The sequence below is a fragment of the Podarcis gaigeae genome (genome assembly GCF_964106915.1).
Source record: "Podarcis gaigeae genome assembly, chromosome: 14".
Classification (NCBI taxonomy): Eukaryota; Metazoa; Chordata; class Lepidosauria; order Squamata; family Lacertidae; genus Podarcis; species Podarcis gaigeae.
The window spans coordinates 37,818,277-37,831,839 of record NC_139690.1 but is presented as its reverse complement, the minus strand read 5'-3'; the positions used below and the strand labels follow the sequence as shown (position 1 = coordinate 37,831,839).

Sequence of the window (13,563 nt, the reverse complement as noted above, 5' to 3'; positions counted from 1 at the left end):
ACATCTTGATGAGTTTCCTGCTGAAATTCTACCCTCCCCACCCCAGCCTTTTGCCACCCTTAGCTACAGTTCACTGCAAAAAGTACCTTTGGGGGCAAATCACATCCAGGAAGGGAGTGATTATAAACAGGAAACTGACACCCAATCTGGTTAGGGATATTTTCCACATTGGGGGCCCCATGTCAGCTTCAGCTTTGTTTTCAAAATAAAAGTGGCTGGATTAAGGATGCGCTTTCAAATATTTCAAATCATTTGACATGTTTGGAATGGGGGAAACCCAGGAGCACTCAGCACTGTTTTGCCAGTGGCAGGGATGTCACTGTCCTCACATGCAATTTCCAATCTGTCTTCTGAAGTGGTTCAAGAACTACTTGTGGGAGGTTTTGTTTTTAATTTGTTCTGTTTAAATGTATGGCTATGTTAAGAATTCCTAGGCATGTGACCACATTTCTGCTACATCACCTTCTTTCATCACGAGATATAAGCAGAAAGGAACTGGTTTAAAGGTTCTGAAATTTTAACATGCAAGGGGGACCTTCAGAAGTGATGATCTGCTCAACATTCCTAACATGGATTCACAAGAACATTTCCACTCTTACATTTTTTTGGCAATTTCAAATGAAAATGAGAGGTGAATGAATGAATGAATGAATAGGCAGAGGAAGAAAAGTGAGCGGATGGATTAAAGGATGGAGAAGTCAGTGGGTTAGATATAGGATGGCATCTGGAATCTAGATGGAAAGAGGTCTTGGACTTACCCCTGAGCCCAAGGAGCTGACCTCGGTGGAGGACTACAGCTAGGAGGAGGAAGCGAGGGAGAGCAGGGGAAAATAGGAACAGAGGCCACAGGTTAGGGAAGAGAAGAAAACAGCAATTACTGGAAGCAGCAGCAAAAGGAGCACATTGACATTTAGTTCCTTTGCAAAAATGCATATGTTTCTTTTAACAAGAGGCACAGCATTACAGCCAGATAATAAAATATTAAGAGACTTGATACTAAATGCTGTCTCAGCAACAGGTGCTTAGAAGTCAGAGAATTATCCACCCAGAGTACTGCTTTGCACCTCCATTTTGCACCACTAGGTGTCACCTCTGAGGTGGGAAGCCACATGCAGTGACTGGGACCCATCCCTTGTTCTCCATGGATCCTCTGATGGAACACATGCCCCCTAGAGGACAGGAGGGCACATTCCACTGGACTTGCCAAATGACAGAAGACCAGAAAACTGGCATTAGCCCCAAACCCATCATGATTTAGGAACAGAGGATGCTGCCTTAAACCAGTTCAGGCTCCTTGTATGTTTAGTCCAGAACTGTCTACTGTGATTGGGAACAGCTCTCTTGGAGTTTATTGCCTTGCCCCAAGTTCCTTCAAACAAATATCATAACTCTCTCCCCCTACATGTCCACTTTATCTCTGGTCTGAGAAAAAACCCAACGCACCTCTTTTGCAGATCTTGGAGAGTTTGTGTCCCATAGTTTGGGAACCTTTGTGCTCAGAGCTGTCTCTAGATCTCTAAACTTATGACCAACCACATTATTTGCACCACCTCACTCAGCTGCCACACCACACTGGTGTCTCATAGCTAAATTACTTTGCAAAGGACCCCATTCTGAAAACATTGTCAGCTGCAGCATGTCACATAAAAGACATACTGGAAAAATACAAAGGCCTCGGGAAGTCAGGTAAGGTAAAGGTAAAGGTACCCCTGCCGGTACAGGCCAGTCTTGACAGACTCTGGGGTTGTGCGCCCATCTCACTCAAGAGGCCAGGGGCCAGCGCTGTCCGGAGACACTTCCGGGTCACGTGGCCAGTGTGACATCGCTGCTCTGGCGAGCCAGAGCTGCACACGGAAACGCCGTTTACCTTCCCGCTGGTAAGCGGTCCCTATTTATCTACTTGCACCCGGGGGTGCTTTCGAACTGCTAGGTTGGCAGGCGCTGGGACCGAGCAGCGGGAGCGCACCCCGCCGCAGGGATTCGAACCGCCGACCTTTCGATCGGCAAGTCCTAGGCGCTGAGGCTTTAACCCACAGCGCCACCTGCGTCCGGGGAAGTCAGGTACAGAAAAGCAAAAAATATACATTGCATTATGCATGTGGCATTGCAGATGTTTGTATTCAAATCCCTTGCAGAGGGAAAAGCAGTTGTGCGTTAAGACACTGGGGAGGTGGAATTAAGCACACTCCCACACTAGCCCTCCTTTCAAAATCATGCATTCCAAATCTGGGGTTGTAGCCATCTAACATTCACCCAGAGTAGACCCATTGGGTTTTTTCTCAGGGTAGACCCAATGAAATGAATGAACGTGACTAAGTTAGGTCCAGTAATGCCAATGGGTCTACTCAGAGTAGGACTAATACTGGATGTGACACTTACTTTTCATTAAAAAAAAGAAAAGAATAACCAATGGGCCTTCTTTAGATGCATTTGCTCGTAAGCTTAACATTTGCCTCTGTGATAAGCACAATCTGCAATGGATATTCGTTGCGCAAACTTCGCTGCAACGAATTAAGAGCTGGATGAATGCAAGCTTTAAAAACAAAAAGCAAAGTCTGCTGGATTTGGGTCAGCTTGTGTGAAGGGCTGGAATCCACACACGGAAAATCCTCTTGCTAGGAGGGGGAAGCAGTTTGAGAAAATCACATACAGAGCAAAACGCATAGAGCAGAAGAAATGAAAATGGAGTCCACTTACTCTCCGTCAAAGGGATGGAAATGACAACACCATTGCCTGTCCCTACCCACAGACGGTTGCCAGCAATGAGTAACGCTGTAATCCGCACAAATGAGAAACCCAGCTTTCCAGTGCCTGGATAAGAGGCACAAACAGAGTTAGTTAGAGTAGTGTAGGTCACTGAAAAGGCCAAGATCATATTCATTCATTCAAACAGCACTAGTCCCCACCCCTGCTCCAAAGGGCCGTCTCTCGTGCTGTTTCATTTACCTAACATTTTGCTGACATAGGGCTCAATGTCTACATCCTGGAGGTGCTGATGGGTGTGAGCGTGGTACAGCCTCAGTGTAGAATCCAGGCGGATGGAAACCCAAACGCCGTCCCCAATCCAAGCCAGCTGTCGGATCTGGCTCTCCCGGCGAGGGTGGGCATCAAAGGACTTCTGGAAAGGGCATGGAGAAAAGGGAAATATGCTCAGGGTTTCCACAATGCTTGCCCCTCTTACTTAATCGCCAGAGTCATCGTTCAGGAAATAGCACTTCTTCTCAGGCTGAGAGTCTGGTGCCCTGACCCCAAAACTCAGTTGGATCTGGTTGTTTACTATCTCTCCTCCTAACCTACCTCACAGGATTGTTTTATCCTCACAGGATAAAATAGGAGGGAACCATGCCTGCTTCCTTCAGCTGGGGAGGGAAGCCTTTGAAGGTCAGAGAAGGTCTCTCCAGGTGTAAGACAGCTACCACATTGGCAAATCCCGACTACCCAATTCCGTTGGATGCCTCCTCCACCCCAAATGAGAGAATCTTAGCAATAAAAAATTGGTGCCCTTAAATTGCAGTTTCCCCAGTAAAAAATCTTGACCTTTTTGATTAAAACAGGCTCATATGAATTAGCCACCCAAAGCCTTCATTGATGAATGAGCCAATAAACACTTTCAATCCCAACAGTACTTTTAGTTAGAAAGCATTCCTAGATTTTCTGCCATGTTCCTTCATTCAGAGACACCCTCGCCATACCTCTATCTGCATCGTTTTGGGCTGGATGACGTGGATTTTGTTCTTGTAGCCGCACCACACTCGGTCATACACCACAGCCATGCAGCGAATAGAATGGTGTGTGTGACCCAGGTCCATGAGATGGTAATTGCTGAGGTCCCACTGACCGTCTAGAGATAAACGCACAGGAAAGAAGGAAGGAAGACGATGGGTAGAGAGGACTGGTTTGCTTCTCAGTGGTCTTGATGTATCAGGTGTTTCTGGGATCTGTGGACCGCTGCCCTGTGTGGTGAGCCACTGAACTGCAGGGGGCAGCTTCTCAGGGAAGTACTTTCAGACCCTGGACAGACTCCACCCACCACTGCCCATTGGATGCTCTTGGACAGGAAGGAGTATAAGAGGGCTTCCTGTTTCAGTTCAAGTCTTGCTTGAGTAACAAGGGTCAAGGGAAGAAAAATAACCAAAGCAGGGGTGCTCTTGCTCTCCTCCACCCATGTGGGCTGGACTGGGGAGAAGCAAATCTAGAACGCTTTCATATTTGTACATTGGAAAACTGGGATTTCCCAAGCTTCTGCGGCATGTACTAAAACCTCTTTTGATTGCCAGGTTCTGTTAGTTAGGATATGCAGATAAGTCAGGGTCAAACTATATGTGAGGTTTTGAAACGGAGATTGGCTGGCCATCTGTTAGGGATTCTTTAGCTGTGATTCCTGCATCCTTCTGACTCTGCAATTCTCTTGATTCTATGGAAGCTTGCTCTACAGGTAGCGGGATCAGAACTGTGGTATGCAGGAGGAAGGGCTTTAACACTTTGACCCCGTGTGGTTCCAACTGAAATCCTATACCCTCCCCAAAAAAACCTCTACTCCTCTAACCAGGAGGAAAGCTTCCATGGAAGGAAAACTTGTCCCTTTGAATCCCACCAATTCTGATTTCCCAGATCTAACTGCAAGGTCTTTCCCCAGATTTACAGCAAAACTACATCATTCCCCAAATGTTGGACCTACCTTCTCCTCGATGGAATATGGCTAGGGTTCCATCAGCCAGAGCCACTAGAACACGTCCTTTCACGTGCCTGAATGTACATAGGATTGGGGGGGGGGAGGATTAGTTTCAAAGCAAGGCAGTGACGTGTAATAACACTGTGCAGGAACATGAACAACAGCTGTGAGTTCAGTAATATTGTATGATCGCACCATGCAAGCACAGGAAACAGGCAATGAATTGAACGTCTTGGTGATCTAAGCTCTCAAATTAAAACAAAAAAGAAATGTTTCTAGCCCCTTAGGGTCATTGGCAAGGCCTTTTGAACTGTCAGAAGATTGTGCTGTTGGGGGCTGAGCAGGATTTCTGCTGGTTCTGGTTTCTTCAGGGAGATGGGTGGTATGACTCTTCAGCCCTTGGTTTACATAATTTAAATATTTTGGGAATCTTGGGGGAGAATGAAGTTCCATGGTACAATTCCTGCATTGCAGGAGGTTGGACTAGATGACCCTCGGAGTGCCTCCCAACTCTAAAATTCCATGATGTCTAATGCAAATATGGAATATGGAACATGGGAAATTGCTTTCTACCAGGGTCAGATGATTTGCCTATTTAGCCTAGTAGCATCCCCTCTAACTGGCAGGGTCTCAGGAAGAGATATTTCACACCAACTGATTCCCTTTTAACAGGAAGGAACTGAGCCCAAGATCTTCTGCATAAGAACCATGCACTCTACAACTGAGCTGCGGTCCTTTCCCCCTTTATAGAAAGCTGCTTTCCTATATCGTCTGTCCAGCTGAGTGCTGCTATCAGCTCTGAACTAGTGCTGGCTCTCCAAGGTATTAGGTAGAGGGATTTTCCCATAACCCACCACCACCAGGCACTTTTTAAAGCAGGAGATGCCAAGGACTGAATCTGGACCTTCTCCATGTGACACAGGTGCTCTTCTATAGAGATACAGTCCCTCTACTGACCAGACAAGCAAGTTTTCTAAAATATGTGAATATCCATAGTTGATTATATATCAGTTCATAGACACCAAGTTCAGCATCTCTACTTACACCAGGCTCAGCACTGAATCCTTCAGCTTGATTGAGTGTAGACATTTCTTCCAGTTTGAGACTGCTGAGTGCACATACAACCTGGGGGAAAGGTAGCTTAGTTAGGCAATATGGTCCCCGAGCCCCACACCAAACTGGGCCATAAAGCAGTGTGCAGGAAGCTGCCTTACACTGTGTCAGAGTCATTGGTCCATCTAGCCCAGTGTTGTCTACACTGACTGGCAGCAGCTATCCACAATTTCAGACGGGATTTCCCCAGTCATACCTAGAGATGCCAGGAATGGAGCCTAACCGAGCAGCCCATCAGCTGACCAATCGTCTTCTACCAGGCCCTGTGAAACCTCTGCTTCAAAGCTTGCCTCTCAGTTCTGGGCGGTGTGCTTCACTGCTTGGACTGTGCAATGTGATGCTTCCTCTATCTGACCTCCCAGCCTGCCTTGAATTAGCCTACCTGCCCACCTGATCTGGTTGTTGCTTTTGGAAGTCAGCCTCCAATTGCCTGGGACTAAACTACTCATATCTGGGGCCCCTGGACTGACAGCCAGCTTTGCACCCCAAGACCCCAACATCTGATTGTTTGCAGAATGGCCTCTCTGCCCCATGCTGGACCCTGACAGTAAGTCACATTACTGGCAGATTCCCCTGCAAGTTCTAATATGGGGTTGGGGACCTAATTTCTTCCAGATGTTGTTGGACTGAGACTCCCATTAACACCCCCACGCTGGCTAGCTCTGTTGGGAGTTGGAATATATCAACATCTAGACTGACACAGGTCCCCCAACTCTGTGCTAAGAAGTGGTTTCACCTGGGGGGGGGGGATTTGCTTTTGCTCTGAACCCAATTATTCCATCATTCTGCCTTGCACTATGCTGTTTTCAATGCTTCTTGCCTGGAGACTAGAGACCGACGTTATCAATGGTTCGTCAAGCCACCACTGTGGGCTAGAGAGACATACCAGCCATTCTGTGCTCCCAGCCACATGGTAGGGGCAGCGCTTGTGGTAGTGCCAGCGGCGTTTCCATTTGCCTCTTGCTCCTGGGCTGCTGTGCTCGACTCCATCTTTGGCTGCCCGTTTTCACTGTGGAGGGGAAAACACACTACAGGTTGGGGCTATGCAATAAACTGAAAAAATATTACTTTTGCTTTGCTAGAGGCAAGTTTGTTAACCGATTCTTAACATGGTTCTGCCTTAAATGTTTGCACTCCATTTTGCGTCATTTTCATTCGGTTTGTTAGCTGCCTCGGAGGCTATGTGGGAAATGGTTTTAAAAACTGCTGGAATTCAATGGAGAGAGAGCATCTCTGGAGGTGAAGTCAGACCGCTGGAGAATCACAGCTGCTGCTGTGGCTGCAGATACTAATATCTTGCAACTACTGCCTCCCATGTTGTTTTTGCTGTATTAGCAGCACTGACGTGATTTCTCCAGGCCCCTCTCTTGGACTGTCAATAAAACTGATAGGAATGTAAGAAGAGCCCTGTTGGAACAGGCCCAAGGCCCACCTTGTCCCAGGATCCCATTCTCATAATGGGCTTATGGGAAGGCTGCAAGCAGGACCTGGGTACAACAACATGTCCTCCTCCTGCAGCTCCCAGCAGCTGGTCTTAAGAGGTACCCTGCCTCAGACACTAGAGGTAGAACATAGCCTTTGTGACTAATAGGCATTGATAGCCTTATCCCACATGAATACATCTAATTCCCTCTTAAAGCCACCCAAGTTGGAGGCCATCGCTATGTATTGAGAGGAGTGAATTCTTTAATTAAATACTTTCTGTGGTCTGTCCTGAATTAATAAGCCTCCTCGTTCAAGACAAGGAAGAGCAGGCTTTAAGGAGCATTCCCCCTACCTGTTTTGCCTCACAGGCACTTGAACTGGGGTTGGGTCTGTAAACACATGTTCCGTAAGGGGGCCCGGGCGGACTTGGGCTGGCTCCATTTCGTGTACCCCATTCTCTGGCACCTCTGTAGCTTCTGTCGCTTCTTCGGTGGACTGAGACTGGTTGATCTTGCCGTTGCTCACGGCAGGCACCTCATCTGAAGGCAGGAAAGCAGAAGGAAAAGGCAAGAGATGGGATGCAGAGAAAGCAGGTTATGTCCATCAGATGAACAGCCAGCTGCAGTATCAGCTGACTGCTTGTTGGGCTTCCATGGGAACCCCCCTCCCCGCAAAGACCCTGTATCCATGCCCTTCTCCTCCTTCCCACACATAGCTTGCAACCACAGTTGTTTTTATGAAGGACAAGGTGTCACATCACACTTTTATTTCCCCGCTGAATACAACCCAGTAGTCCCTCATTGGGGCATTGGGTAGATGTATCCTAAGGCTTCACCCCTCACTATGAAGCCTGCCAGAACCTTCTCCCTACTGGGATTTGGCTTGGCTGGAGTTGATGTCATACCTCTACTCCATCGTCCCTTTCCTTCCACCACAAATATAAGGACCTCTGACGCCTCACCATAAACAGCTTTAAAAGTCATGGCTTCCCCCCAAGGAATCCTGGGAGCTGTAGTTTGTTACGGGTGCAGGGAATTGCAGCTCTGTGGGGGAACAACTCTCAGCATCCTTAACAAACCACAGGCGCCAGGATTATTTGGGGAGAGCCGTGACGGTTAAAGTGGTATAAGAGTGCTTTCAATATGGTGTGGATGTGGCTAACTGACGAGATCCTGCTCGCCATCAGTAAGAATCAGTCTCACACAGAGATGGGTTGAAGAAATCTGGCTGCCTTAGAGCTGCTGCAGCACAGCCTTTATTGTGTAAAGTCAGAAAGATACAAAATACAAGGAATGCAACTTGTTCTCAGCCAGCAGATAAGGGCCATCACACTAGACCACGCAGACGATCAGGCTATGTTACGTGGACCAATCATTTGGGACAGCTATTCACGCGCTGTTCATGCTCCAAGGATGCTTTTAGCTATGAAATCACCCTGCAATAATAAGAACTTTGCTCATGCTCTTATGTACAAGCAATCATTTTCCCACAGCTAACACCCTGTGAAGGAGCATATTGCTGAACAGAACTATGATAATTTCCACAAAGGGGGTTTTCCAGAAGGCAAAGAAGATTTACTATCATTTCCCGGCTGAATTCAGATAACCTGCCTTTTTAGCAGCACTCACAATAAATCCTATTCAAGTCAGTGATGTTTACTCAGAAGTTAATCTTTTAATAGTACAGTGGTACCTCGGGTTAAGAACTTAATTCGTTCCGGAGGTCCGTTCTTAACCTGAAACTGTTCTTAACCTGAGGTACCACTTTAGCTAATGGGACCTCCCACTGCTGCCGTGCCACCGCCATGCAATTTCTGTTCTCATCCTGAAGTTCTTAACCCGAGGTACTATTTCTGGGTTAGTGGAGTCTGTAACCTGAAGCGTCTGTAACCTGAGGTACCACTGTACTTACTCTGTAGTGGCAACATGTTTTAAGATTTCAGTCAAACTCAAGCTTTATACACACACACACATCTGTCAGCTCCTCCCCTTCTTTTGTCTTTCCCGTCATTCTTTTCTCCTTTCCCCCAACTTTTTCCCTCCCTCTCTGATGAACAGGAAATATTCCCATTATTTACGCTGGGAAAGACGTTTGTGGACATCACGATTTCATTACGTGTTGGGGTCATTTGACTGCTCTGTGTTTGCCCCATATAGTTGAATTTGAAGCCTTTTCATTGAAACCTGTAAAATGGGTGCATTTAAAGAAGAAAAGCTGAACCAACCCTTCACTGACATACTCATATGGTGACCTGAGACATACTCTGTCCTTTATCCAGCACTGGAGTGTCTCCGCGGGATGAGCAGTTGCTGCTGGGCACATTGCACCGGGTCGCACAGCCCACCAGGGTGATGCCCGCCAAGACGCCGTCGGTTTCAGAGGACTCTTCGGGATTTATGTCCCCTTCCAGAAAGATTTCTCCAGGAGGATAGTCAGTGTCACAGGCCGCTGCAAAGAAGGGAAAGGAAAGCCTCCTGGGTCACTGTATGCAATGTCTGTGCTCAACAGCCTTATCAGCATGTCAGGCCAAGTTGTGCCAAGTTCCAATAATGCTCCTTGCTCACGCTAAAATTATACTTCTGCCTACTAAAGATCTTCCTTTCCCATGAAGTCTTTTAAGTGAAGATTTTTAATCTCAGACGGTTATCTGCATTGGACTTGAATTTTTTTATTATTATTGTTACGTTGCTTCATTATGTTTTAATGTGAAACAATCAGGCAATGAAATCAAATGAATGAATGTGGATGACTGGTATATTCCAAAGCAATACTAAAATCATGACTGCTATTTATACGTTGACATTCATAAGGGATGTGGGGTGGAATTTTGTCCCAATACAATACATTTATGCAAAACTGTTAAGAAACATTGTTTCATAAAATGAATCCTATTATCAGCCCCGTTCCACGGCAACTATTTGTATTTTTAAAAACGTACATGTTCAATGCAAACACGCACCTAATGTCATGTCTAGCTTGGCCTTTACCCTGACAGCTGCAAGTATTGCTAGCATTTGTTTTCTATTATGGTTGTTGTTTTAAGGAGGTTTGGCTTTTTGTGGGGGAAAAGAGTCTCTGTGTGCGCATGTGTATGTGCGCATTTGTGTATGGAGGGGAGTAGGCCAAATTCATCAGTTCTGTTTTCTTTCATTCTAACTTTTCCAAGCTTAAGCTCACAGTTCTGCAGTAATTTTTTTAATGTGCTTTTCTTTAAAAAGAGTACTCATGAAAATTAAGCAGCATTTCAGTGCAATTTTCTCCTAATATACATTCTGCATGCACTTTTGACTGATAGTCATACTCTTTGCAAAACATGTGCTTTGTATGTTATTTTAATTAATTTTTATGCACCCTTTCCTCTAATATACAATTTTTTTAACACATTTTTTCAGGGGAGAACTGCATAACAAAATTCAGAGGAGCTTAAATTTGAAAGGATAGCTATGTTTCTGTTTCTTTTCTTCAGAATAGGCTATGTTTTGATCTGCATACTGTTTCAGAAAGTGTGATTTATATAGGTTCACATTAAAACCCTTAACCAGACATAATTTCTCCTCTGCCCATAGAAGAGAGGTTATATGTTTGTTTACATCTCTCCATATGTGGACGAGTGAGTGAGAGCAGGGCTGAGAGAGCCCAGCCCCAGGGCCAATACACAAACCCTGATTCACTACAGTACCACATTTCAAGTGTGCACGACTTATGGTTTTTAAAATACCTGCCTTATGGGTGGAATTAGCAAGATCCTTTTCATATTCTAGGTTGCGATCTCCTTCCCTGTGGGCTTGCCAGCTTTGGAAACAGCACCTGAACTGCTATGGTGAGTCATTCACTTACCTGGAATGCTGGAGATGCAAAGGACGTGAGCATTGCATACGGTGAAATGATCCACCACCGTCCCTGGCTGGTTGGCATCTATGATCACAACTTTGCTTGTAGACAAGGTGCTCGTGAGGATCCACACTCTGCTGGATGTGGCATCCATCTCGTGCAACTCTCTGGCCTGCAGAACAGCAAAAATGCAGAGAGGGAGAGGGAGAGAATGTGGCGGGTGCGAAGGCTTCCGGTTCCAGTCTGCCTTAATGGAGGCAGCTCCCACGACAGCGGGAGATCATTGGCAAAGGAAAAACAAGGATGATTGAGGGTAATTATCCTTGCAAGTTCACCCCAGGGACAGGGAACAGGTTTCACTCGCAGTTTGTCTTAGCACCTGGCTCTCGCTCCAGCATGGAATGCAGGAGGCAGGGAGGCACTGAGTGCAAAAGCATATTCACAATGAATTTCTAGGGTATGAGTGGGGAACCTTTTCTTAGCTCAAAGGCTGCATTCCTTTTTTGGGCAACCTTCAGAGGGCCTGGGGTAAAACTAGGAGGAGCACTGGATGTAAGTGTTAGTTTTGTACAGTAGGGCTGTTTCTAAATACCTGTTTCTCTATCCAGGCAAGCAAAAGGCAGTATTGGTGCTCAAGGGCAAAAACACTCAAGGAATGCGAAGCAGCATGAGTAGCAGGGGTAGCTGGTGTGAGAAAGAAGCTTAGAGGGCCACACTGAGCCCCAGTTCCTGAGATTTCCCATACCTGTTGGGCTTCTATATGATCACAGGGTCTCACAGATGTTTAAGACTGCCAATGTCTCTGGGCAAGATGATTTACAATCGCCTCCCTCTGTGTTATTTTTAGGACTGTGCTATTCATGTTATTAGCAATTCTATGGATTCAAAACACCTAAATAACTGCTGAGGGATCCCCACCATAAAAAGGGATTGCTGGGATTTAACCCTTTGCCCCCACTGTGCCCCTGATCAGAATAGCTCCCCTGCCCCATGGCTGGTATTTGCATCTTGTTCAAAATGTACAGTAGCCCCTTTCTCATCTAAGTGCAGCCCAGGTACCATATATATCCTGTAGAACCACAAATGCTTCATTATAAAAGCATGTTGAATGCCAAATTGATGTTAGAGCGCATGATTGTTGCTTTGCTGTGTATCCAGCTTATGAAAAATAGCTCAGGAAGTTACACTTAAATGTATAAGCAGGAAAGTGGGAGAAATGGACAGCTCTCCTCCCCAACCTTTTTCTTTTCCGGTGATGTGTGATTACTCTTGGTGCTCTCTCCTTCTGCTTCTCGGTCACAAGTGAGAGGATCACATCCTGGATCTGGTTTCTGCCCATTTCCAGTATCTGGTTCCACAGGCTTCCAACCTGTCAAGTTGACACCAGCTGCACACCACAACTAAAAAGGCAAAGAAAGGAGTTTGAAGAAGAGCAGATATTTTTTTATGGGGTGGGGTAGAAAGACATGAGCCACTTGGCATGTCTTGATCATCTTTGCAGTGTCTTCATTCTCAGATATGATCTGCAATAGATCAGAATTCAGCACAAACCCAATGATCTATCCTAAGGGAATGCTGTAAGTGAGGGTACAGCTCTAGAGACCTCTGTGCCACTGGACCTCCACAACAAAGGTTGAGGAGTCTTAGGAATGTGAACCAGCACGGAAACATACTAGATACCCGTGAAAAGGAAACACGACTACTGTATTTTTCCCTCTATAACACGCAGATTTTTTCTCCTAAAAAGGAAGGGGAAATGTCTGTGCATGTTATAGAGCGAATGTGTGGTCCCTGGAGCAGAAAAAGCAGGCAAAAATCAAATCGCGCTTCACGGAGAAGGGAAACCTGAAAAGAGGAAGCGGCTGCTTTCCTGCTTTCTGCCTCAGAGTCTTACTGCCCACCCTCCTCTGTTTCGTTGCTGTGTTTGCTGAAACGGAACAAAGAGCAGGGAAAGCCCCTCCCCTCCAGGCAAGCAGAGGGAAAAGTGTCGTCTCTGTGCTCCGGTACTGCTGGGGGAGAGGAAGAGAGAGGGGGGGAGGGAGAGAGGGGGGGAGGGAGAGAGAGGGAGAGAGAGGGAGGGAGGGAGAGAGAGAGAGAGAGGGAGAGAGAGAGAGAGAGAGAGAGAGAGAGAGAGAGAGAGAGAGAGATATGGCTGGCTTGGGTGGGGGAAAACTTTTGCCTTTCTTTCCTCCCTCCCGTTAAATCCCTCTCCTGCATTCTTAGCCAGCTGCTTCTCTGCACACCCCTCTCATGTCCCTTCTTTGTTTTTCCTTCGCTCCTCACTTAAAATGTGGTTACAAAGCATAGATCCACATGGATCCTCAGGATCTTTGCACTGGGTCACCCCAAATTCACCATCAGATCACATAGCATGTCCATGGCTACAGCCTGCCCCCCCCCCCCAAATCACGCACCCACTGTTGCCTGGGGCTGCAATGGTGCAAAAACATGGTTAAAAAGCATGGATCCACATGGATCCTCAGGATCTTTGCATTGGGTCACCCCAAATTCACCATCAGATC

At 46.4% G+C, this 13,563-nt stretch overlaps 1 protein-coding gene across 25 annotated transcripts in view; it reads right to left on the bottom strand.

The window, feature by feature from the left end:
- MAPK8IP3 (mitogen-activated protein kinase 8 interacting protein 3) overlaps positions 1 to 13,563 on the bottom strand; it is a 70,395-nt gene that overhangs the window by 7,998 nt on the left and 48,834 nt on the right. For all 25 annotated transcript variants that reach the window (XM_083711306.1, XM_083711288.1, XM_083711310.1 and 22 more), the window contains 11 exons: positions 12,280 to 12,441; positions 11,048 to 11,213; positions 9,473 to 9,658; positions 7,563 to 7,749; positions 6,672 to 6,794; positions 5,717 to 5,797; positions 4,679 to 4,746; positions 3,693 to 3,841; positions 2,947 to 3,118; positions 2,698 to 2,811; positions 759 to 797 (listed from right to left, as the gene is read on the bottom strand). In XM_083711306.1, coding sequence (XP_083567432.1) covers positions 759 to 797; positions 2,698 to 2,811; positions 2,947 to 3,118; positions 3,693 to 3,841; positions 4,679 to 4,746; positions 5,717 to 5,797; positions 6,672 to 6,794; positions 7,563 to 7,749; positions 9,473 to 9,658; positions 11,048 to 11,213; positions 12,280 to 12,441 — 1,447 coding nt within the window. The remainder of the gene's footprint in view (positions 1 to 758; positions 798 to 2,697; positions 2,812 to 2,946; positions 3,119 to 3,692; positions 3,842 to 4,678; positions 4,747 to 5,716; positions 5,798 to 6,671; positions 6,795 to 7,562; positions 7,750 to 9,472; positions 9,659 to 11,047; positions 11,214 to 12,279; positions 12,442 to 13,563) is intronic.